General features: G+C 35.9%; 3 protein-coding genes across 3 annotated transcripts in view; 2 read left to right on the top strand and 1 right to left on the bottom strand.

Moving 5' to 3' along the window:
• The first annotated feature begins 647 nt into the window (after positions 1–647).
• On the top strand, positions 648–1556 carry LOC114521672 (protein FAM227B-like). Its single transcript, XM_028542173.1, has 2 exons — positions 648–723; positions 988–1556. Exons 1-2 carry the CDS (start codon positions 648–650, stop codon positions 1554–1556), a joined length of 645 nt encoding a protein of 214 aa, XP_028397974.1.
• A 7533-nt stretch (positions 1557–9089) lies between these two features.
• LOC114521661 (cholinesterase-like) lies at positions 9090–12434 on the bottom strand. Its single transcript, XM_028542161.1, has 6 exons — positions 12365–12434; positions 11222–11374; positions 11003–11133; positions 10371–10521; positions 9205–9870; positions 9090–9124 (listed from the first exon to the last, which is right to left on the bottom strand). The coding sequence occupies exons 1-6, from the start codon at positions 12432–12434 to the stop codon at positions 9090–9092; spliced, it is 1206 nt and encodes a 401-aa protein (XP_028397962.1).
• Positions 12435–18816: 6382 nt separating this feature from the next.
• Positions 18817–26739, top strand: part of LOC114521651 — a 32742-nt gene continuing 24819 nt past the window's right edge. Inside the window, exons 1-5 of the mRNA XM_028542154.1 lie at positions 18817–19379; positions 21488–21764; positions 22355–22859; positions 23238–23436; positions 23658–23704. Of these exons, the coding sequence (XP_028397955.1) occupies positions 18960–19379; positions 21488–21764; positions 22355–22859; positions 23238–23436; positions 23658–23704 (1448 nt within the window). The 5' untranslated portion in view covers positions 18817–18959. The remainder of the gene's footprint in view (positions 19380–21487; positions 21765–22354; positions 22860–23237; positions 23437–23657; positions 23705–26739) is intronic.

Genomic DNA, 26739 nt, shown 5'->3' with positions numbered 1-26739 from the left:
ATTGATTGTTTTTATATGAGCACCAAATATGCTGGAGACTTTACATAGGACAAAAAATTTGACCATTAAAACAACGTGAGAAAAAGATGAATTAAATAACCATAGCCGTTCAGCACAAGACCTCGTGGTCAACTTTACATAGACCAGAATAGACATTATACCACAAGCCTTACTCTTTGGATTTTGCTAATGTTTTCGTGTCCGAAATTTTTCAGAAGCGCACGCGTCATTGTACGCAATTCCGGCGCTATCCTGGTATGTGCAGGAACTTTGTACTCCCATGAAAAAGTTCCTACACACACCAGGATTGCGTGAGCCTTCTGGTATAATGTCTACTCTGTGATATATTGTTTAAAACCCAAAATGGTTTTCTATTGGTTAAAAACAGCGGGATTTCTAACCAATCGACGTGCGCGATTCGTAGTCATGGTGATGGTGATGTCGTGTTTCGCGATATTCAAAATGGCCTCACAAAAGAGAGCGAGGAAATCAGTTTTCTTCAAATGTACAATTATTTTGGATTAAAATGGACCGCAGAGTTGGCGCTTTTTTATCGGATTATGCACAGCAAAATGGGGAAGAGCTAGAGGAGGGAGAGCGAAGAATCCAGCCCGCTGGCAAAAACTGCGGACGAATGGCTTGCAAGAATGGGTTATGTTACATGGCCTATAAAATTGGAAGAGGAAGACAGACTTAATTTAACACCGGAAGATGTGGGAACTGGTACACTTGAGGATATTATCAACGCTCTAGCAGCTCATGCACCGCTTGACCTTAGCATTTTGGATGAAGTCTTGAAACAAATTGAAGAATTAGAACAGAAAGTTAACTTTTATGCATCCAAGATTTTCATTATTGCATGAGGGCAGTGAAAATAACTTCATAAATTGCAGCTGACTTTCATTGTTTCGATAAACTTTTTTTCTATTTTCAAATGACTCCACAACTCCACAACGACTCAAAATGTTGTAACGCCTGTGGCTTTAGTCAGGCATTGTAGAAGCAATGATGAATCGAACGTCTTGGAGTCAGCAAGGAAATCCCAAGAGAAGGAAGCTCAGAATCGCAAAGCTAAAATAGTTGAGAACACAACATATTTTGGTTTCACACCAAACGAGCTTACGCCATTACCAAGAAACTTGGAATCTCAACCAGTCCTAAACAAAGTCACCAAAATTCAAAACTTCCCACAACCTTTTAGGAATGTTTGGAAAAAGGCGATTTTATCCGAAGCATCTGTTTCAGTGTTTCAAGACTCATTTTGGTGGATATTTTGCCAACTGCCTGAAGCAAAACAATCCAAAGATGTGATATTCTCGCGTATTTTCGATAGTTTTGTGGCACTTTTTTTCAATATCCCAACGGCTTACAAAGATCGATTCTTCCACCACTACCGCAATTGCCTGGCACAAGCTTTGTATGCTGGCTTCTGCGAGGCATTCCCAGATTCGTATAAAATATTTGGCAATCCTTTCAAAGCCACTTTGACTGACACCATCTTTGAGTGGATATCGGGTGTCCGTCCTCAGCCCATGATATGGGAAACCTGGCAGTAGAGGAATTAGAACCAGCAGGATTTCAAAATTCCGAGGAAGCTAGGAAATCACTCATTCCAAAAACCTTGTCTTTCGACATTGATGGTATCTTAGAGAATGAGCGAGTATCCCCTTCTGAGAAGAGTAAAGCAAGATCCCCTTCCCCTGGACAAAGCTCTGAGACCTATAAGTCCCATCCTGCAGGAAGCGGTCCAGACTTTCACAAAGTCCAGTTCAATATACTAGGGCACAGCCCATTGGTGCTCCACTTTATGAGAGTAAAAGAGGTCAGGAAAAAAGACTTGGAAAGCGTTAAAAAAGTCGTTGGTCGCACAGAGATAGCCCGGTTGCCTGAGCCCAGACCGACGTATCAAAATCTTATCAACGAGTGTAAGAAAAATTCACAATTGCTGAGTCAGCAATACCGTCTTGTGCTTCAGATGTCTGCGAAAGAAAGCCAACATATCCAGAAACAAAAGCGTTAACAAGAAAATACAGTGACTTTAAAACATAAAATGAAAAAATATACGATCTAGTTTTATACTCAGATTATTCTTAAAATGCAAAGTGTTGTTTTAAATATTTTAAATTATTAAAATTTTGGACTTTTTCTTGTCCCAATTTTTCATATTTATCACAGAAGACCACCTCTTATACAATAAAAATGTTTTGCTTAGGCTCATAAAACATTTTAAATAGCAATTATAAACTCGACTAATTTCTGAAGGAAATAATCCTTTTAATTCCTTCTTATATTCTTCCTTTATGCTCATTCTCTTCCTTATCTAATTCCTGAGGTTCCTTTTTAACTGTTTTTACCAAGTTCGTTTCTAGTTCCATAACACGTGCAAAATCCTGCCTTGCTTCTTTGGGATTCCAGCAACCAACATGAACTTTTGCCCTCCTGAATAAAGCTTTCACATTATCTGGGTCAATACTAGTTAAATCTCACGTTTGGGTAAATCTCGCATGACCTGACGCATGTACAGACATATGCAGACAAACATGACCAAAAGCATGCCTCATTAACCTCTTTTCACTTGTCGGAGGTACCTTTTTAAATTCTACTCATTTTCTTATATATACAGTCAGTGTGACCATAATTATATGCAAGGTGCATGATGATGGGGCTCTTGAACTTTAGAGGCGCCTGAAAAATTTTAACAAAATGTGATAGCACACGGAAACAACACCACAGACAAATAGCTACAGCTACTCGTTGCTGGTTTTCTTACCAATGAATTAGAGTTTATGTTTATGTTTATTCCGTGTCAAAATATGTAACTGAAGATAGAGATTGTGCATAGTAAGAGTCGTAATATTTTAGCGGAACAATGGGGGACAACAAGTGAACTATTGACAGGGGTCCACAACAGTCGCTTTACGTCACTTCTCAAATATACAGTTAGACTGTCCTGATCTAAATGTGGTATTCATTAAAATTAGGTGGACCTGCAAAGAGGTAACCAGATCTGGTCGCACTTTGTACAACCTGAGTTAGCCGAAAACCCATGTGGCGTAGCTATATAGGATTTAGTTCCCTTTTGCAAATTTAAGTTATAATGATTGAATTTCTTTGAAAGTTGGTCGTTTTCACAATTATTAATGCATGAACACCAAAATATTAGCATAGCGAAAAAAATCGACTGCCGAGTATCACCTTTACAATACCCCACCTGCATCCACTGCATTAAGCTTCAGGGGTCAGTTATAAAGAACTAGTTAAGTCTTAACAGTAATTAATAGGGACAGAATTGGCCAATCAGAGTCGTGTATTTCTGAGTTAACTATAGGATTTAACTAGCTATGCAAATTGTGGTTAAAGAATTTAATACAACTGGCACCAGAATGGACGTGATGAGTTCGTCAATACCTTGGTACACAATGTATATATACAGGAAGTTAAGTAAAGAAAAGAAAATAAGATAGCGAAGGGTGCTGATTTTTTCCGTCTGAAGCACTGATTTAAAATAGAACCAAAATTGATTAGCCCCTCATCATCAGCCCCTCAATTGAGGATCGCAGCAGCTTTAACTATATGTGTGTGAGCACCGAAGAAGTATTGATATATGCTTTTAGGCCCAGCATGGATAATAAAATCACTATCCTTGGGCCGATGCAGCAAAGCTTAACCTGTCTTTGAAGATCGAGGGACTATCCATAAAAAGCAAAAGCTTTATTATGTGTACACTTATATTACGTGTTAAAAATATTAATGCAGTTTATGCTGCAGATTGTTCCAAACATTTTTCACAGGCTTGAGGAATCCGAACCCCGAATTTAATAATAAAGCATGCAGCAGATATAAAATGTATCAGAGTAATTTATTTCTCCGCTACTTAATAATTGTCAGAAAATTAAACAGGACAAAATAGAAAGTTTGAGAGATATTTAAATCATTATTACACTGGCACTAATCACTACACATTTCTACACACAACAATAAACATAGGCTACATAGCTAAATTTGCACATATTTGCGAGAAAAATGATAATAGTACTTGTGTAAAGCTGATAAGTTCGTTCTTGCAGTTTATTTGCACGCTGGCCACCCGTAACAATAGCACTTTCCGCCCCAGCCGTACCTGTAGGAACATCTCCTGTTGTACTGACCAGCTCGTCTTGCTTGCCAATCCCGATGTCTCCAGTTATTATGCCAACAGTTGTGGCCACAAGTGAATAATACAGCCTCAATGACGCCGCTCGCGGCCAACAACATTACTAGAAAGTAAACTTTAGACACCATTGCGCTATCTATATAACGCAGAAAAAAATGTTCGTCGGTTTGCGAGCAACTTTTAGCCTTTTACGAAGGATTTCAAGCGTCCAAAATACAATCTAAACTGTCTGAAATAACATGAATCTTGCATGCACAACACGAGCTCCAGTCAAAGTTATTACTTCACACTTGTTTGTAAGTCTTTTTGAAATTAGATCGTATAATTTATTCTGACTTAACCTGAATCCGCTACTGTTACTGATGCTCACCGTTAAATAATTGTTAATTCACACTTTTTGGATCAAACTTCTATAAAACACTGACAGGCAAATAGTTACTTATATATGTATGCTTGACTAATGACAATTTTGTATGGTAATCTTTGAGCACTTTGTTATTACTATTTCATCTCTACTTGTAAACAGATACTTCAAGTACTTAAAATTTTATATTTGGCCTAATATCCGTTTTACTTTTTTTCCTGTGTGTTCACTTCCCCAGTCTACGATGGCAATCAGCCCTGTGGCAATCAGCGCTTTCGTTTTTTGATGAATTATATTTCCTCAAAAATGCCTTGAACACGGAAGGGAGAAATATTTATCATCCTTTTCAAATATTCTTTGTCACGGTCTTCTAGAGCATTTTATCCCACAGTAAAAATCTGACATATTTAAGAACACTGAGAGCAATGGTATATATACCTATGAATTATTTAACATGTGTCAATTTAAAAAAAAACATTTCTATACTCATAGGAATCCCAATAAACATTTATGAAATAGCAAAAAAAAATTAGTCCGGTTGCGTTGTGAGTTCAGTGACGTCAGTGATCGCGAAACATATAAGACATAGCTATTGAGAACGATGGAAACTCTTGTACTAATATACACATACATACGAAATTCACTAGCAAAATTTCATATGAAAACAATGAGAATCCCTCAAATAAATTATCATAAATATATTTTAGATACTCGAACAACATTATTCCATAAAAAATATTTTAAAAAACAAATGAAAATTTACAAAAAATGTTCAAAACGTTTGCCTATTTGCCGAAAAATATCGTGGGACGATGCGGGACATGAAATCCCCCCCGGATTCTCGACAAACACACGCCGTTTGTTTATTTTTTTGACCAATCAGACTCGACTCTCAAACAATGTCGTTGGACAAAAGCATGTCGTTTTCGGCTCAAAAGGTCTAAGGAAATATAACTTTTTATCAAAGATTGATATAGTGGTTTCGAAGTCTTTGCCAGTTAATTATCTGTCGTAGCAAGTAGTTTCCGGAGCCGCTCTTACTTACAGATGGAAGAAATAGACCACTTAAAAATGGTTTCGTGCCCGCGGCTTATAAGGGAAGTTCATTTAATCAAACATCCTATGTGTCTGATATTATCTTTATTGAGTAGAAGATTCAGCTACTCTTGAGTATTTAATATATTCCAAATCAGGCAACGAAATAGGTAGTTTTTTACATCCGCCGCCAACATACCAAAATAGATAAATAAAATTAAGGTGTTCGAGTAATTTTTCTCAGCTGTGTGCATTTGTAATAACAAACAAGTATATTGAATTCAGCTATGGGCTTCTGCAACAGCAAACCTTCGCATGTAGGCATAACATGTAGGCATATACTATACAGGCCAATTTGAAGTAATTGTAACGCTCGGTGCTTTTGAAATGCAAACCTTGCACCACAAAACCAGGGATTTGGGGTTATAAATAGAACGTGCACGACTTTTAAAACTTCTAAGGAGGTTTTAAATATTCTTTTCAGTAATTAATTGAATTTAAATAAAAAAATGGATAACATATATAGCTTTGAATGTTATTTTCATATACTTTCAAAATTACTCTGACTAATACGAGTTTTCGTGCTAATACGATTAATGTTTTTCAAATACGCATAAGCTAAGGTGTTTCCTAGGAGGTCACTATCGATGAGGAAATTGGATGGGGACATGTAACTTGGCATGACATGAAAAGAAATTATTATTGTAGCCCTTCGCAAGCACAAATTGCTTCTCCTGTCGTTTAGTGACATTTCAAGGGATTTTCAGCCAAAAAATAGTATGTCGTCCAAGGTCCAAGTTCAAGTGTCACGACTGAAACACATAAGTTCCAATCGGATACTAGCTTGTGTCAATCATTTCTTTGTTATATTTTGCGCATGCAGTGAAGAACGTATAAGCATCACGAAAAGCGTAATTCGATATAATTATTGGTGAAAATAGTTTAAGTTGTGAGATATGGTTCACAGAGTTATAGTTTGATAATTTTACTATAGCCTAAGTTGATGATAAGTTGTAAACAAGTTTTTACATGGATCAAATAAGCAAAAGACCAACTCGACTAGTGCATTAATACCCTTACGAAAGCAAAATACGAAAGCTGGACCAAGCTTCTAACGACCAACACACACTAACCCACAACGTCGATTGGGGTGGTGGACTGCCCTACTTTCCACATACCGCGAACAGACCCCCAATCAGCTATTATTTTAAAAAGCTAGGGTGGGAACAACAACCTAACCTCCAGAGTGGCCTCAGCCGAGTAAATGACAAAAATTAAGAAAAGGAAACATAAATGAAGACAGCACGAAGATCAGATTCATTAAAAAACAGTTGTTTTAAAGAATGTAAAGATCCCTAACTATACCTCGTGCGATGAGAAATAACAGAAATAAATTAAAATCATCTCATAACAACCTATATTAACTTCCTCGGCATATTCGATTATTGGCCTGGCAGCGCCATTAGGTACACAAACAAACATGACATCACGCATGTCCTGTTATCCAACCGAATTTCCCCACTTTTTTCATTGCCGAGAATCCTTTCATTATTTGATGACTTGCATGAGTCTAGTTGAATTTTTGTTAGGTGCAGTACTTCAAGTAAAACGCTCGAAAACACAATTTTGTGCGTTTAGCTCATAACAGAGGAAGTACAAACCCGGCTAACAAAAAATTTTTGATGTTACACTAATATAAAGTTGGAGATTGAAGTACTCATATGATGACGTACTCATCTTAATCTATTTGCCAGCTCAATATCAGTCGGCAACGAGTACTGAGTTTTCTATCATCAATTCATGCAAATATGACTTTAATAATATAATGATTGGTCGGATAATAGGATTTTTTCTAGTAGCTATATAAACTCTAATCTTTTGCTACAATCCACTTTATTGACTTGAAAATGAAATTTAGTCACCTGATGATTGCCACTCTTGGCATGAGACTCAGAGTAGCGATGCCTATATGTATATATATGTATGAATACTCTAGAGCAGTTAAAGTTTGTGTGTTACAAACAAAAACTTTAAGACACAAACTCGATAGACACAAACTTTAAATGCTCTAGAGCTAGCTATATATGCTATTGGTTTTCTTTGTTGTCTTTTTTGATAAATTTTTGAGTTATGAAATTGATAATGAAATTTTGCATCATCAGTACATTGAAAAAAAAATGTCCCCCCCCCCTCATACTGTTCAATGAACGTTCATTGATATAGTTAAGAACTATTAACTATAAAGGTATAAGGTATCTTATTAACTATAAGGTACTTCAATGTTCATTTCAAGAATATATTTTAATTCGTAAAATCTCTTGCTATAATGAACCTTATTGACTTAACAACAACACGTACAACACAAACACAAGTACTCGAGTTGATTAGCATTCTTAACAACAAGAAGGTGACTTTGTTTATTAGGCAAAAAACAGGGTTAATTGAATAATTATAAACCAGGCAGGAACTGCAAGGGAATATTTTCTAGAATCATTTGTTATTTGTGGTTCAAGAAATCCTTTCGGATCCATAAGAAATTCACAATGCATTTCGCGCAATTTTGCTCGGACGGTCATCTGAGAAAAGCTTTCCATGTCTAAATATTTTTCCTTCCCTTCGCTATATGGAGGCCATTCTGGTAAGCTGTCAACGTTGTCTACTACGAATGGCAATTTTCTTGTGCGAACGTTTGGATCTCTGTCAAAATAAATGCTGGTTCTAATATTGATCTTGCATCAAAACTCTTTCAATAGTGTATAGTATTAATTGTCTAAAAGCTATAATTGTCAGTGGTGAAATTCCTGCTTCGTTGCATGCAGGAAGTGAAAAAAAGTTGAACTTTCTTCAGTCTATACCAAAATACGGAAAGTGCTCAGTTATATTTTGTATCTTAATTGCTTCAGATAGCACCGTCCAGTCTGCTTGTTGAAGCATGTATAGACTTATATGTCTTTAATGCAACACTTTGTTTTTTTAAAGAGGTTAGAAGTTACCTATAATATATAAATTAAGTGGTACATGTATATATAGCTCAATCAGTTGAACAACATACGTCGCAGGTTCGATTACTGTGTTTTTGTTAAGCCTAAATGTTATAACATAAAAACGTCAAACATTATATATACCTACATTTGAACTTACCCAGTTTTAGCGAAATTCGTCCAGTACAGTATCATTCTCATAGACAGCGTTTGATCGTCAGGTCGGAATTTCGTATTATTAATCGGTGCACCAAATACTGACTATATATGTAACAAAAGAGTGTGACTATTAATCCATAAACTGAGATAAAACAGTCGAAAAATGAATACACTGGCTGCAATTGGCTGTGCATGAGCTTATACACGCCATTCGTTAATAACAACGAGGACCTTTTCCACAAAAGTTATTTTACTGCATGACCGTTTGTATTACTTCGCTTGAACCGAAAATGCGGCCGCAAAGGATCGAGCTACGTTAAAAACACTCAAGGCAACTTGACTTACCACAATATCAAGACCATGGGCTGAAAATCCGTACACTCCATAAGGGTACCAGTTAGGTATGTATTGTACCAACGGCGTATGCGAGTACTGAAAAACATACACATCTTTAGATTTCATTTGTTTGGCTCTCATTTTAGCCTCGCGTCTGCTATCACAGATGAACAAACTATCCGATCCAAATGCTACGCTCGGCTTCAAAGCCTCCAAGTGAGAAGGAATACACTTCGGCTGATAAAGTTCCCTCGCTTTGTCGTACACCGCCTTAGACGAATTTTTGAAATGTTCTTCCAATTTTATCTCGAAATATTCTAAATATTTGCTAATGTTCTTCGATTGTTTCAAAAGCTTTTGTTCCATATAAAACCACTCATCCTTAGTAATTCCGATGATAATACTTTGATTTTTAACTTCTCCTTTCGCCCATAATTTTTGGGGATGATCGGATATGAATTCTTTATCAATCACAGGACCGGTCCATATCTCATCGAAACCATCGCTATCCAAAATCTTCTTCCATTTACTTTCACTCACGTTTCGAAGACACGTGAGTATTTTATCATCATTATTACACTTGGCTTTCTCCAGGAACCATTTTAACCCATCTTTAATCTGGGCATCTGTCGTAATAGCCCACGGCATAATCATGCTTCCGCTTTGCAAGATTGCTTTATCGAAATACTTCCAGCTTTCTTTAGACAAGGTATGCGCAGATACGCTTACACCCCCCGCACTTTCGCCAAATAATGTGATCGAATTAGGATTCCCGCCAAAACTAGCGATGTTATCTTTAACCCATTTGATCGCCAAACGTTGGTCATAAAGACCGAAATTACCTGAATCGGAAGAAAAATCATGCACTTGGAATAACTCATTTAGTTATAATTTTTCGTCTTGGGGATAAAATATCGACCTTGTCAATTATATCCATCTTGTCGACAATCTAAATGATTTTCCACTAGCGATATTTTTCGCGTGAAGTGACATCTTACTTTTAGCTTTCGGAATTCTGAACGGTCGCAACCATCCATCGATCAAAACACTCGATTTTCTTTTCACTTGTGACCGGGAAAGGGAATCCGCTACGGTCGAATTATCAGAATTGAAAAGAAAATCGAGCGAAAAATTTCGTTAGATCGAAAAAGTCTGATTATTATAGAAGGGAGAATAGCGAAACTGCATGTCTTGAGTTGCACCGTTTATAGTAAGAGATGATATTAACTACAATATTTTCCTGATGAAAATTGAAAACATCTTAATGTTTTTGCAAAACGTGAAAGATCATCACTATTGCAGGATTATCAGTGATGAAATTATGCACTGAGTATTAACGGACCTTTAATCCTGTCGTCCCCAGTTGAAAGAAATCCTAAAGCTGTGAGTCGATAATTGATAGCGACTAGTATGACATTACCAACAGCCACCATATTTGGACCTTGGGTCTCGCCGGAGTTCCCAAAACGGAATGCTCCACCGTGTATCCAAACCTGACGAAACATGCATATAATAGTATAAGTATTAAAAAGCTGCAAGCTAAACTAAGACAAACGAAAAGAACATTTACACCTGTATATTGTGAAATTTGTGAATAAATAATGAGGTTTACACTCATGCAACTAAATTTCGTGAATTAGGTTACATGCACATGCACCCTGTAAAAATTAGATTGATAAATATGCAATATCAGTTACAAACACTAGGGGTTATATCACACTAGTGTTTGTAACTGATTCGCATATCTATTCCAATCTTATTGATTACAAATTCATTTCACAGGTTGTTTACAACACTCGCGGCCGTGTTGCATTGAATATATATAATCAATACAATATGGCCCCTCGTGTTGTAAACATTACTTAAAATGAAAAAGTGATGGTCGAGGTAACATGAGAAATCATGTTTATTGGTCGACCTAGTTTTGGGTTTTAATCTAAACCCGAATAATTAAAACTGAATTAAAAAACTCACCATAACACTCGCATTCTTTGGACGAGGAAATAGCGTCCATACATTGAGGACTAAACAGTCTTCTGTGATGGTCAGACCGAGTTGATTTGGTTGAATGCACGCGATTATTTGTTCAGTGCTGTTTAAGGCCCCTGTAATAGAAATACTTATGGTAATACTTCAACTGGAATATTACTTGAAGCGAATCAGCCTTGAAATTCAAAGGAATTTATGTGGTACCGTTCCAGGGTGTTCTTGGTCGAGGTTTTTCAAATCTTAGTTCACCAACAGGAGCTTCGGCATACGGAATATTAAGAAATTTCTGGACACTGATTCCATTTAAACTGGAGGACTGGATTATGCCTCGTATCAAACCTGATTGCGTCTGCACCACTGCAAAAAATAATTATATGAATGCAGAGCCAGAGGAATTAATGGCTTCAGTAAATAATCAAGGGTTTATTAAAAGGAATGTTGTAGAAATGTTTAAATATTCCACATGAAACATGGGAGAAATGTCCCTGCAAAACGTGTTTAATCTTTTCCACCGAATTTTTTAAAACACCTCATGCGGTGACTTATTTCATGTACTTGGGTTCTTCTTGGGTAGTTGTGTTCTTATAAAAATTTCATTGTTTTCTGATTTTCAGTTCAGTCGATGAATTTGGATTCGATATTATATAATTTTGACGATATTATATTGTTGAGCCTTATCTTCGATCATGCACGCAATATATGTATAAGAAAACTTAAGATTTGAGTTAACATTTCTGCTATATATAGATTTGGAAATATTAAAGCTGTGTTACGCCAGGAACTCGCCTAAGCGCTATTGTTATAATTATATAGGCGCTGTGTATTTTAAAGGTGATTGGTTCATTCGTAATCACGTGACTTTAAATAAATGCAATGTTTCCTGCCGGTGAAAAATTGTTGCCCGTATATTCTCATAACATATAAAACAGCTTTGGAGCCAAAAACTAAAAAAGAACGTTTCTCAAGTTTGTCAAGTGATGAAATTCAACTTTTAATAGAAAAAAAAAGGATAGAAAAACACTCGGAAGTCAAAATGCCGTGGTCACCCTTATAGCCTTTAGCAATGTGACCATTAACTTAAAAAAAATGAGATTTCACAATAAATATATTGTTTGTAAGAGATTTAATCTTCGGTTGCATGCGAAGGCTTGAGAAGGCTTGTTTGTTATATTTAAGGCCACATAGGTTGTGATTTGTTGATGGTGAAGTGTTCATATATAACAAATCACTATTTCCGTCTTTAGCATACATTAAGTGTATATTGATAAAACCATCGGCGGGCGAGTAATGTGAATTTAGTGAAGAACGATATATTGCATATATGACATTTGATCTCTAGGCTCTTACCTTCTGCTTGATGGATGGATGACGTTACAAAAGGTGTTATTAGAAGCAGATAGACAATCACGGTCAACATACTCAAAGTCAAATTCAAAAGGCCCTATACTAAGTACGAGGTTGCGCTGTAATATGGAAGGAAAAAGAGTTGATCAACATATGGCTGTACCATGCAATGTACAAAATTTAATTTCGATCATATTACATCTTCTTTAAAGATTTCTGATAAAAAATGCTCTAACACCATATAAGTTGCAAATATTTCATAGCATAGCTATACATTTGTGAGTTACCCAGGCAGTTACTCAAGCCTAAAAAATGCCACGAAAGCGATTGACATGAACGTATAGATAATTACAAATCTTCCAACAATTCTCAGTTCATGATTATTACCTTGTGAGAATGATAGTCTTTTAGTTCTTTACTGTTAACTAGCGCGGTTATTAATGCGTAGGACAAGGGGGCATGAGTGCTAGTCTTGGGGTGTTGTTCAATAATCAACTTTATCTCTATAGTATATTCACAACTTGTGATACTTTCATGAAAACATTGTTCACGCAATATTACAGCTTGAATGTTCTAACTTCCTGCTTGTACTAATAAAAAATATCCTTGTACGATCCAATTTGATCAACATTCCGGAACACGAGGATTTAATTTCGTCGACGAAAGATAGATTATTTCATTAAAAAACTTACCTGCTTGATAAAACCAATTCCTTTACATAAAAAGTATCCTAAAAAACAGAAACCAACCTTCTGACGCTGCAAATATCATATATTATACATACGGCTAGGTTTTCACTGGTTTTCACCATAAAAGTCTGCCTGTCATTTGACTCAATGAGGATCGATTTCGGAATCATTAATTATTGTTCTGTCAATTTTTTTAAATCATCAATCAGTATGTATGCAAAGTAGGCGCAAGCTATGTCTACCTGAGGAAAGTTATTATGGCGAAAATTTGTTGTTGATATGAGTCGGTGTTCCATTCAGTATACAAAATTTTCCAATCTTGTTCACACAACTTTTAAAATTATGATAAAACTTTTTTCAGTTTTGTCATGGCGTGCTTTGTTCATGAGAATGATGAGATATTTTGACTAAAAGCGGCTAATAGCGTATACTATTAGTGACTGTGTCTCAGTGAGTTTAAAAAAGCGGCTCTATTAGCGTACTACTAGTGATTGTGTCTCGGTGAGTTTAGAGAAGAGTTTCGTAATTAGTCTAGAAACTTATTTTGTGGTGTAATTCCTAAAGAAAACGTCAGCTAAAATTGAGATAAAATTGTTAAAGAACAACTAAGATATAATGCTAGCTGCAGTACGTCTATTTTATTTGCTACTTCTGTTTGAGAGAAACACATTTTTGGCATATATAATTATGTTTAATATAATTTGACGCAGAATAATAATAAGAAAATGAAAAGAATGAACACTACAGTAAACCAACCATGTAGCTCTACTGACGTATTTGATAAAGGCCTAGCAAAGGATTTTTCAAGGAAGGTTCAAGTTTATAGGTATACTTTACATAATTCTTTCGTTTTCCGCTGAATGATGGAGGGGGGGGGGGGCACCCAGTTATACAGTTAAAAAAGGCTGTTGAAAGCGTTGAAGCTAGATTAACAACGCGGTAGAGACACTACTAACCTACCACAATATCGGGTGCATAAGCTGCAAACCCATGCAGCCCAAAAGGACTATAGAATACAATACAAAGTATTTAAACACGGAGGAATATTCAGTTAAAAAATACAACTGGTTTGATAAATATATGCTATATGACTGATTGATACATACTATGAATGGAAGCAAAGGTGTATATGAGAATATCCGGAAAACATGCACCTTTGTAATATTCATCAGTGTAGACCACTTTTATTCTCATGTCTTTTTGCACAAATAAACATTTTATCTAATTCGAACCTCACGCTTGGCTTTAATTTGAGCAACTAACCATTATATATACTTGCAATATAATGGTTAGTAACGTTTGTTGCTGAAATGACATTACTGGGGAACCTGTTAAAGGTAATATAAAATTATGAATCGAAGTCCGCATTTGCAATATGTAAGATAGCAGTTGCTTTAATTTCAAATTTTGTCTCGTGCCTTACATAAGTCTATTATAACTAGGCAGCCATCTTTGATTGTGAAATCCTGGCATTATGATAATTAATGTCCTGAATTTCTGGTAATGCTAAACTTCCTAAACAAGGCCGTCGTCGAAACGATGAAGAATACATAGAGCGGATTCCGGTTAACTGCAAAATAACAAGCGTTCACAACGCATGTTGGGTCGTTTTGAAATGTCACAAGGTTTTGGCGCGCATTTTTGCATATAAACATAATCAAAACGCTTGCGGTATTTTAAAATGTGGATAGTCATACCGATACGAAAGGGCGATCCCACAGTCATGGGAAAGCACTTTCTTTTAACACAAGTACTTTTTTTAAAGCATTTTCTTTCAACAACACTTCAACTATGTCAAAGCACAAATGGAACGCGCCGCCTATTCCTTGGAAACAGTGCATGTGGCATTTCAAATGTCATATATTAAACGAACCAACACGCGTTGCGAACGCTTGTTGTTGCTGCAGTCAAACGGAATCCGCTATAATAGGCAACTACAGTATTTCCCCGCTAACTCGAACTCCCAAAGGGAAAGAAAAACTGTTCGAGTTAACCGGGGTTGGTGTTATGTTACGTCTATATTTAACAGTTATTCTGCGAACTCGAGTCGTATAAGAGCTGAAAGCCGACGAGGCACGTAGCGCCGAGTTGCCTATCGGCCATATACGACGAGAGTGACACACACAAACTTTGTCGTCCTTTCGGTGCGTTTTGGTGTGCTATTATCAACTAAAGCTTGGATTTCTATTTCACTCAACTCCCCAAATCTTTCGGCCACTTTGTTTACTTTCTCTACTAGACAGATATGAACTAATATCTGACTAGTAGCCAACCAATGAAATTGCAGCATACCTCATATCTGGCGCCTGTGTATATAATAATTACGTATATTGGATTACCGCAGTTCATGCGTTTATTTCTTAAACTAGGTTACCTGCAAGGTAGGGATTGCTGCGAGCATTTTAGGGTCCAAGTAAATTGTTATATGAAATATTAGTAAACTAAATCCGCTTTAACTAATAGCAATAGCAGGTTTAAAACACCTAAAGTGAACCTCTATTAAGCGTTCACTCGCTGGGCTGTACATGAATTTATACCTGTTAGGGAGAACACTGGCAATGACGTCATTATAGGTCAATATATGCTATGTAATGTAGTTCGTATGAAAAACATCGTTGTGTAGTTCAACTGTTCAAGTTCTAACTTTTATCTCGAAATTGTTTTAAAATAGGCTGCTGGTTTATATTATGATTTCGCGAGTAAATTTGTTAAGCAAAAAGATATATGTTCAACAAAGTATTTGCTGCCCAAAGGATTTGTAGATTGCAGTCGGCAAAAACGAATCGTCTGAAAATAGCCATTTTTCAATGTCATAAATACCAATTTCTACGATGTTGGATAGAGATACGAGTTGCGGCTCGTTCAAGTCAAAGTCTTTAGAAGCAGCTAGTTTTCAAAATATTTTAATATACGAATCACAACAGGAGTGTTAAGAATAATAGTAATATTACGCAGAATTTTGCGCGCGTAGCGACATTTTCCACTGCAACAAAGTTGACAGCATTGTACTTTCCAGTTTCCGCGCGGAAAATATTGTTCGGGCAAAATTCCGCCTAGCGAAAATACAGGCCCTAAGCAGTAGCGCATATGTTTAACATGGATATTTGTTTTTAAAATATGTTATTTGTCTTGTTGTATGAGTCCACGTAAATGTTTGGCTTCATGTGAAGAGTGACAAAACATCATTTGATACTTTGATTTTGAACTTTGAACGCGCTCGAGAAGACGTGTAATCAGAAACCACGTGAATATCCGGTAAAAGCACTAAATAACAAAAATATTTAGGCGTCTAGCTCATTATAAAATAGGAATAAAAACATATACCTATGCTTTAAAATAAAATAGGTCAAACATTGCACGAATCTGAATAATTCAGTCAGGCAATTTAGACGATCAATTGCATATTTTATCTGTGACTGTGTCATGTTAACACGACTCGCAAGCGTCAAGCCGCATACTTGAAACATCACTTGATGCAAAATATGGAAATAAGCAAAAGAATACAAATGCCAATGGATAAAAAGACTTCTGTATGTAAGACTTGATTTGCTTCACAGCACTGACGGCTCAACTGCTCAAGCAAAGCGAATTAGCCGTTAGCACATTGGATAGTGTATATTGTATATATAGTGTATCGTATATAAACAGTATGAATTTAGCTGCGATCGATTGTATATGCTTTTAGCGTTTCATAAATATATAGAAGTTAAATTTGTAATCAACTGTAAACGTAACATATGAACGAAAGACAAAATATCTTACCTTGAATAGTCAAAATAGATCAGAAGCTTTAATATTTGACAAAATTTGAAGATCCTGTCCGTCGAAATCAAAAAGTACATGGATATGAGCGAGTTTAAAATTTGTGTTTTGCGCATAAAAAACGCGCACGACCACAATTCCTTGCGCTAAATAAAATTTAGTTCAGAACCCCCTTTCTACACAAATTAGACTGCTGCTACGCTCGCTCGCTTCAGGCTCGCTCGCTCCGCAGCAAAAATCCTGCTTGATATAATAATGAAATACTGATTCTTTAATCAGCGACACCATAAAAATTAACAGGACATTAAAGTTAATTGAAGTTAATATGTAAAGATGTTACAAAAAGAACTGAAAAAGCTAGATCAATAACGATCGTGGCACTACAGATAATCTTTTAAGATTTATAATCATTTATGCAATTATACACCGGTTAAATTGTTGTTATTTCGATAGTTTCTATAGTAATGTATACGCGGTGTATTGGCGAACATTATAGTTTCCAGTTGTCAAAATGATATCTTCTCACATTTTTCGAAACCAAAGGCAAAGTTCGAGTTAACCGGATATATTCGACCAAGGGAAATTAAGATTTATTCGAATTAGCAAGGAGTTCGAGTGAGCAAGTTCGAGTTAAGCGGAATTGCAAATTACTATGAAGAACATTACCAAATCCAAGGGGAATAAGTTTTAGTTCGAGTTAGTGAGGTGTCCGAGTTAAGCGAATTCGAGTAAGCGGGGGACTACCGTATCAATTTACGTATCTTGTTTGACACTTGTTCTCCAATAGCCGCGTAGATTAATTATATATATGATATTTGCTTAAAATACTTGTTGAATACTTTGAGTACTTAAACTTATAGCGTCCTTACTGACCTGTCGACCTAGTAAAATATTTGACCTAGTGACACGCGAACAGCTACTGGGCATATCGCACAAGGCAATTAATCCTTCAACAACGCTAACCTGGCAACCTGCTATATCGCCCATGGTGATCCTGGTTAACCTGCTTTAATTGAACTGACAAACCCTAGCAATCTAGAGAATCTTGCATTGCTAATCTAGTAAACGCTGGTAACCTGGAAAAACCTTGTAATCCAGTTAACACTAGTCATCTAGTCAGTCCTAGGAACACACCCTAGTCATACAGTATATTTATATTATTATATTAAATTCCATTATGATGCTGCATTATGTATAGTTTATACAGTGATAATGTAATGAATTTCCTGGCTTTTCAGTTACATGCATGTGTATGCATAAATATAAAAGGCCCGTTTACACTACACTCGATTTATTGGCACGGCACGGCTAAAATGGTACCTGTACCCTATTTTATTAGTGTTCAGACTACCAAAACAAAGGCCGAGCATAGATAAAATGGGGCTAAAGAGTTTCGTGATGTCTATCGATCTAACAAAGGAGGTCAAACTGACATATCAGATGCCTTAGACAAAGAGGCTTGACCATTATAATTGAATTCATGCATACACGACATCGTGCACGGAGCAAATTAACCATGATAACAAAATTATATCCATTATTACGAACAGTTTGGTATATAGAATACCCGCCTACATACACCGTTGGAAGCAGGCCTTTCACTTTTGTAACGATTTTGTAATGCAATTCGACGTTTGCGCTGACTTAGAGAAATGATTAACCGCGATAAAGACGTTTGCATTTGTAATGCAGGAAGATTTTTAGTTCCCATTAATTAAGTTTTTCAAGTGGCCTGTTTACAAATTCAAGTGTTTTGAAAGTTAGTAATGCGGTCCTGCATTTCTTTATTTTAAATGTCTAATCTCAACGAACAATATCTTACGCAAGCCGAGCTTCGATTGAAGAAGTGTGAATGCATCATTATTTATTTTATAACGGATAACATCGTTCTCTGTGCCAAGATATCGACTGTTCCCGCTGATTTGTAGAACTGCAAGAGGTAGGAACAGAATTTTCCACTGTTATGATCGGAAGTTTTGGGCTCCACGATTGTCAAAGGGCCTTTATTTCATATGACGTCAAGGGATACCAATTTTGACATAATAAGTGTAAAAGACAGTAATAAAAGTTTTGGAGAGCTCCCAATGTACATTTTAGTGACATACTCTGCCATAACGGGTTGATAACTTTCATCGTAACACTACAAAATGCTTTGCGTCAATCGCGCAAATGACAAAGATCGAGTTTCTGATTGCTTACTTCATGATATTAATTGCGAAAAAGAATGTTGCGAGAACATACCGAGAATCGATCGTTGCGTGGCCTTGCTAGATAAATGCGAAGAACTGACAAGCGCCAAGCAAATGGCCGAAAAGGACGAGCCTTTATACGAAGCTTTCAAGTTGACAAACGATATCAGAAAGTTGAGAAACAAAAACAAGGAGATAAATGCTGAATTGAAAGAATATTCCAAAAAGGCAAAGACGTTCACTGTTGACTTATTGGATATATGCAAGAGCGATGATGAAGTTGGGGCTCTTTTCGGCTATGACCGCGTTAATACAACCCATGCTCACAGAGAGAAAGTTAAAGTCCTGAGGAAAGCGATAGAAGCAGGACATAAAGGGGTAGGAATTGCATGTTGTTTCATAGCTAATATCAATAAAATACATATAGATAGTTTATATTCCAATTTCAACGTTACCAATACAAGCCTACCCGACGGGGTATACTGAGAGAAAGCAAAGCCTAGCTAAATACATCATTGATTAGTTGGGCTAAATTTCAAAAGGAGTAAAAACATGCACTATAATATAAAGAAAACAAATCACATTATCTATTACGGAACCGTAAATTTGAGAGCTAGTATAGCGATTATGTGGTCCACAATAGTATTTTCTTTGTATTCAAATGATTTTTTAATATCATGCAGGCTACGGTCACGACATCTTCGTTTGCCGTTAAGAAACAATGTTTTGACGCAAATATATTTGTCCTATGATAGATTAAGTGTGGTATGCCTATTTGTTTCTCTGGCAATAATGAAAGTTTTCACAGACTGTAAAAATTAAAAGTTCTACCAGCACCGACACTGTTCTGGTATGGAATAATCAGGGCCTCAATCGTGCATGTCCAGCAATGCATGTTTGTATGCACGTATCAGATGACGTCCTTCCAATTTTAACGCTAGCAATACATATATACTTACACAACGGGATACGAGTAAGAAAAAGGTATACATTACTGATTAGTTAGGCTATTTTTTAAACCATGAGAATACGTAACATTGAACTGTATAATTTGAAAAAATCTTAGTTTTTTGCCCATGGGGATACCCATGCACGCGGGGCATGTACAGTTATATACAGTTCCCCCCCCCCCGAGCAGGCGATTAGCTATACATGCATAAATTTTGTGCGAAAAGAACACTTGTAGGGCCCTTGTTCAGGAATAATCCAATCACGATCATAATAGCATTGGCGACCGTCTTGGATTAATGTCTAAGAGAAGATTTTTCTCTGACTATATGTCGCGTAATATATGCTCAAAATTAACCTCAGTTATATATCTTCATGCAACAGTACTAAAATTTTCAACATTAAAATGTTTTGCAAACCTAAAAAGCATTTAAAAGTATGTTTACTGTATAAACTCAAAACATTGAGAAAATGAAAAGATATCTCGGGATACGCCGAGAAGAAAATGACACTTGAATGGAAGCTACTTTTGTTTCATTTCAGTGATAATGGCGTTGACATTATTTATAACATAATTGTTGATAGCCACATTATATTTTGAAATGACTCTTGTCGTTTGGTGTTTTGCAATCCCAAATACAGCTCAAAACCTAGATCACGACATAATCTAAAGAATAAAGGTAGAAGAAATGAATTTTAAGTGGTACGCCAAAAAGATTTTCCGTTTTGAACGTTTTCCCGCTAAAATACACGACAATCTCCTCTTAATAAGCTTCGAAATGTAGCTACACTGATATCCTAAACCGGCTAAACGATAATGTAATCATGCATGTGCGCTTTTCTTTCTTCCGGCATTTGAATGCACATGAAGTGCGATTTCCATCCACTTGATATATCAGTAAGGGATATGAGTATTTATAAATAATGGCAATTGCAGTGAGTGGAGTGCAATTTGGTGTGAAATCAAAAGCGTGATTTACAAAATCATAATCACAAGTTCGATTTCACACCAAAATTGCACGACACGAAGTGCAATTTCCACTTTATTATATTCATTTTGAAATCATGCAAAAAATTAAACAAATTCAAAACAATTTATTGGCTGAAAGAACTGTAAACGGTGTAAAATGCGAGTAATTTTCTTTTTTTTTTTGTCAAGAAATTTTCCGGGGCATTTAGAAATTCAGAATAATAAAACTTTGTGCCATTTTCCCCCTTAGTTTGATTGGACAGTTGCACTGAAATACTAAATCTGATTGGTTATTATGGTGCAGAGCTTCAATCCTATTGGCTTATAAATGATGTGATTAGAGCTCAAAAATAGTGCGATTTGGGAATTAATCACACTATTTTTAACCAATCAGATTGAAAGAAACACCATTGATTTCAAAATGAGTGTAATAAAACATATAATTGCAAAGACGCTACCATATAGTATCCTGAGATTAAAATGGTCATCATTCATAATCATAATAGTTCGCATATTTATTCAAGTCAAGAACTGAATTAATCTACTTTCTGCTTTTAATTTTATATAGTTTGTTGCACATCGTCACACTCAACAGCTGTTATGCAAGATAGTCTACGCAGATTTTCCAGCAAAATCATTTCTGTTTGGACTACCTGGTTACTTTTTGTATTCCCTAACCTTTCCGTTGTTCGCATTCGCGTTTCTCTTTTTTCCTAAGTGCCGCATATCGCATTACATGAAGTCGCCTTTTGGCTATTTCCTCAGTCATGTTTCTCAATTTTGTGTTTTTGTCGCCTTACTGGTTCACTCGTCGTTACGAGACAGCCACGAGCCAAGTGAAACTGGTTAGTATCAAAATAACTAAAAATCGTTAGAATACTTATTCTTAGCATGATAAAATTACTGGATGCTGATTGGTCGATTAAATTAAAGTTTTTTAAAGTCAGTTGTATACTGCGGTAGTACAATTATTTTTCTTAAATAAACAAAATGGCGGAAAGATATCTGCATACGAAACAAACAGCGAAAGGAAGTAGTAATAAAGCCAGAAAGGTAACAAAGATACTGCCAATGATAAAAAAGCAAATAGTAAAAAAATATTGGTTAATAGTCTAGCAGGGCTATGTTTTGCCAAAAAAATTGTACATGCATTAAATTATGCGCTAAACGATCACATGAGAATTACGGATTAATAGTATACTTGTGATGTTTGGGAATTTTCCAAATTGGAGTCGCCTGGTTGCTCGTCTAATTTCAGCAAAATTTTCAAATACTTCCCGTTGTATTAATCCTATAATTATTGTATTATGTTGTATATTAATAGCCATCGCATGATTTACGTATATCTACTATTCACGAAATATTCTATGAAATATTTTTTATTCACCCTCCTCGAGGATACATAAAAGCGTCGTGTATTTCTTTACTTTCACAGAAATTTTGATTTACGCTTTTGTTCTGACAATGTGTTTACAAGAAGGTCTTAAAATGCTGCAAAGCAAGGAAGACTGCCGCTCCTATTTCAAGAAATGGTGGAACTGGGTCCTCATAGTAATGTTGTGCGGCTTCCTTATCTCCGGATTGTTCTGGTTAATTGGTTCATCAGCAATTGGGGGATGGGCAGCAAGAAATCTCAAGTCATCCATGAATATTGCAGGCCATAATATTCTACTAACTGCCAACGGCATTTTCTCAATCTCCGCAGTAATAAGCATTGTTTATTTGGGTAGCTTGGCTCAAGTGAACGCCGTTTTTGGACCGTTACAGCTTTCAACATTACGTATGGCGAAAGACATTTTAAAATTTCTGACGATTTTCTTGGGAATTTTTTTTGCGTTCACACTCGGTGTGCGAAATCTTTACTCGTATAATCACAGTTTGGAAGATGCGTACCTTGACAACAACAGTACGGCATATCGAGAAGAAGCCGTGCTTGGAAGGTAAATACTCTGAAACTGAATAAAACGTATAGATTTTTGTTGCAAACATATATTCTGCTCGATATCTGCACATTTTACTGATTACTGGCATTATGGCTTTTTGTCTCTTGACCAATGAAATTGTTTGAATTCGGAACGTTATATATATTGGGTAAAGTTTAGGGTAGATTTCACGACTGTTTTTAATTTTTACCGAAAGTGCCGAAATTTTAACATGTTGGGAATCCTTCATCTTTTTGGACGGTAACCATATTGCTTACTGAAGTTTCAGTGCTTTTCAATCTAGTGGGCTGTCGCCAATCACAAATAATTCCAACCTGTACGTAATTTTTGCAAAGTGAAAATCATTTTAACATAATTTGACACGGTTGTATTCAGGTTCGGGAATGCTTGGCGTGTGATGTTTTGGGCATTGTTTGACCAAACCAATATTGAAAAATTCGACTCGACCCATCCAAAGTTTGAAATCACAAGTAAAGTTGGTAAGGTTTTGTTCGCGATATACCTCATCATTGCGGTTCTTGTTGGGATCAATATGCTCATCGCGATGATGAACAATTCATTCGAATACGTTGCGGTAAGTCAAAAGATTAAAGAAGAAGAATGTTTTAATTTAGTGGCATGTAGTAAAAAAATTAAAGTATAGATTTCAAGTTTGTTCTCCACATCGGCTCTGCTCATGACAATCAGACAATGCGAGTTCCTCACATAGAAGGCATAAAGATTCGTTGCGTGATATTCCATAATGCTTTCCAGGTGTAACTTGTCTGCTCTTATTATAATAATACCGCTTTTTAGAATGATAAAGATGATATGAAATGGAAGATGAGTAGAGCGGCTATGTGGTTAGAATTCACATACAAGGAAGATGATAGCGAGTATTTGCTACCTCCACCGTACAATATTCTCCAGCTTCCATTTATAATTTTCAAAAAATACTGTAGGAATAATGAGGTATGTATTATTGCTAAACATTGTTTGATAAAAATTGATCCGACCATATTGGCCAACTACAAATACTAGCTCTACTGTGGTCTCTGGTCTGTGTGAATATGCATGCTCAGTATATTTTTAGGCAAGGATATGGATAGAATAAGAATCTGTTTTTTATAGCTGAAAAATATGTTTTATTTTTTACCGCAAGCATGAATTTGCAAATTGCAATTGGCGTTTATTGCACGACTTAATTCGTTCTTTTACTAATTGGATTACTCTTCTGCAATTAACAATTAAGAACAAAAATACAATTTACAGAACTTTATTGACTATAATTATTAAATTATTTTCACAACATTGTTTTGTAAGTTGTAGAATTTGGAATAATATTATTAAAATATATTATTATACATTTCATTTCACTCATTCGCTGTTAATGCTATCGAGTTACTTAACTCGTACGTAGATGTTTACCATCATAATAATATAAAATGCAAAGGAAGAAATTTTAAAGTAGCTAAAAAGCGAGAATTCTGACCGGACCGGAAAAATGGGCTCTTAATTATAATCTTCTAGCAACATGATTGGCCTATACATCTTTCGTGGATCATCAGCAGGAAATATATTTGAAAAAATAACACGCGCATGTCTGTTATATTTTCACCAGGAACAAAAGCAGATACCAGAAAGAATAGAACTGAATCAGGTAAAATTAAATATTGCATTAAATTTAAGAACTTTTTATAATTTTCCGTAACGAAGTTATTCCTCCCTTCCAAAATGTTGTAAGAATAAGCCCATTATGAATTCGTACCGCGTGTTTGTGCCCTAAAATGTGTTGTATCGTAGCATTGAATCATTTTAATTCGCATGTTGATCTGCTTTAATTTTCATTGGTACCACCAAAAGGTAACTCATTCAATAATTTTTTTATCATTTATTTCAATTAAAACACAGCCACTGATTGGCTAATAGCCATGTGTGAAATCGTCATGTTCTAACGTCATAACGTGTGATACGACTTTTTTCATGCATTCATGCATAATCAGAAGAAGTTCAAATGATGACAGAAATCAGAATCTAAAAAGTTATGTTTTCGCTTTAGAACTTTGAAAGCCGTAAAGACAGACTGAAGAAAATTATTAACCGTTACCTTGCAAAGAATACGCTTGAGCTTAATGAAGAAGAACGGGACCGCTTTGAAGAATATCTAAAACTAAAGGTATTAACCGAAAAAGTGTCTTTTCTTCTTTTGTAAGACCAACTTTAAGCGCTTGTTGCACTTCTGAAATGCACGAAGGTTAACTGTTCCTAAAGCCTAGTTCCATTAATCGTAATTGTCGTGAACGAACCTTTTTTTATAACCGATAAGAAATAGTCCGGTTGTAAATTTGTCTTCATTTCTGTATTGAAATCGGTCATTGTTGATGCCCCGAAATGATCAAAAGTAAAGGCTTTAATTTGACAATAGTTCGTAACAAGGACCTACTTTAAAAATCCACAACCAACCAACTTCTTGTGAGGTAAACTATACGCACCGCGCAATTGATTATCGTCAATTGATTGGTTGAAATTGATTCATCGTTACCGAGAAGATCGTTCTTATATAGTGAGCTAAACATGAACATGCTTAATATTTTTTTGGTATAACCTAGGCCTAATTGACAATACTACAGAATGTTACAGTATCCTTCGTCTTTTCGATATGCTTTCCTTTTTTTTTTCAGAGGGAACAACAAACAATTTTGTACGAGTCTAATGTCTGAGAAACTCGCCCCTATGTGGGTGAAACAAACTAGATGTTTCGTCAGCGACTCAGCGCTGCATCTAGTACTGATGCGTTGTGTACCTGAAAATAAATTTCTGTTCAATAAATACATCGTTGGTATGAAATTTCTGCCTTGTGATATTTGTACTTAATCTCCGCCGACTGTATTTGTTTACGCGCGGCAGTTGCGACGTGTCATCATCATGTACGTATATATACCCATTACCCAGGGCAGGTATATGATCGACTTCGTCTCGGGAAACATTCAGACTCTTGGGAGAACAAAACTCACTCCTTCCCGAGGTAGTGTACATTAAGTACTTTGTCATATAAAGGAACAAAAACATGCATGTTACACAATAATTTCATTTCAAAAAAACACTTTGTTATGACAATATGCGGCAACAATTTTTTCACTTGTTTCCCTGGCAGGAAACATTGCATTTATTTGAAGTCATGTGACAACGATGAACGAATCGCATTTAAAATACACAACAATATACACTTAATGTATGGAAATAGCGAGTTTTGTTTTCCCAAGAGTCTGAATGTTCCCTGGGGAACATTGAAACTCGAGGAAAAACAAAACTCACTATTACTCCACTTTACTTTGTTATGACAATAAGCGGGCAACAATTTTTCACTTTTTTGCATTTATTTTTAAAAAGTCATGTGAATATGAATGAACAAGTGACGACGCTGAACTCACAGGGAAACTGGAGTGAGAGCAGTCAAAGCACAATAATCTAAAACGGAACAGAACGTTCGGATTTAATTTATACTTCCACTACATTTATGGCATCCCCGCAGTACAATACAGTTCGAAGCAAGCAACCTTCCAGAAAAAATATAAGAATATAATATATACAAGGCTGCTTAGAAATCAACGAAGTCGAAGGTAATAAAGCATGGCTTCAAAATTCCTCTCAGGGACAGCTAAAATACTATAGACTAGAATTCCTTAGTATTATAGCTCGGCAATAGCTAGCTCTCGGAGTAGCTAAACTTTATATAGCCTGGAATTGGATAGCTAAGCTATACACCCTGGGATTTCTAGAAGTTAGCTAAACTTTGGCCTGGAATCACTTTAAAGGAAGCCAACTATGGCCTGGAATTCCTCAGGGGAACTAAACTATGTAGGCCTAGAATTTCTCAAAGGAAGCTAAAAAATGCTTG

Source organism: Dendronephthya gigantea, unplaced genomic scaffold, assembly GCF_004324835.1.
Source record: "Dendronephthya gigantea isolate DGI-Jeju-01 unplaced genomic scaffold, DenGig_1.0 000000F, whole genome shotgun sequence".
NCBI lineage: Eukaryota > Metazoa > Cnidaria > Anthozoa > Malacalcyonacea > Nephtheidae > Dendronephthya > Dendronephthya gigantea.
This window is presented reverse-complemented; position numbering and strand designations above follow the sequence as displayed.

What these genes read in the sequence shown, in the direction of transcription:
- LOC114521672 (XM_028542173.1), top strand. Translation starts at nt 648, where the DNA reads ATGGGTTATGTTACATGGCCTATAAAATTGGAAGAGGAAGACAGACTT. An exon ending in ACCGGAAGATGTGGGAACTG is followed by an intron (nt 724 to 987) that starts GTACACTTGAGG and finishes CTGTGGCTTTAG; the next exon opens with TCAGGCATTGTAGAAGCAAT.
- LOC114521661 (XM_028542161.1), bottom strand. Translation starts at nt 12,434, where the DNA reads ATGTTGACCGTGATTGTCTATCTGCTTCTAATAACACCTTTTGTAACG. An exon ending in ATCCATCCATCAAGCAGAAG is followed by an intron (nt 11,375 to 12,364) that starts GTAAGAGCCTAG and finishes TATTTTTTGCAG; the next exon opens with TGGTGCAGACGCAATCAGGT. An exon ending in ACCAAGAACACCCTGGAACG is followed by an intron (nt 11,134 to 11,221) that starts GTACCACATAAA and finishes TTTCTATTACAG; the next exon opens with GGGCCTTAAACAGCACTGAA.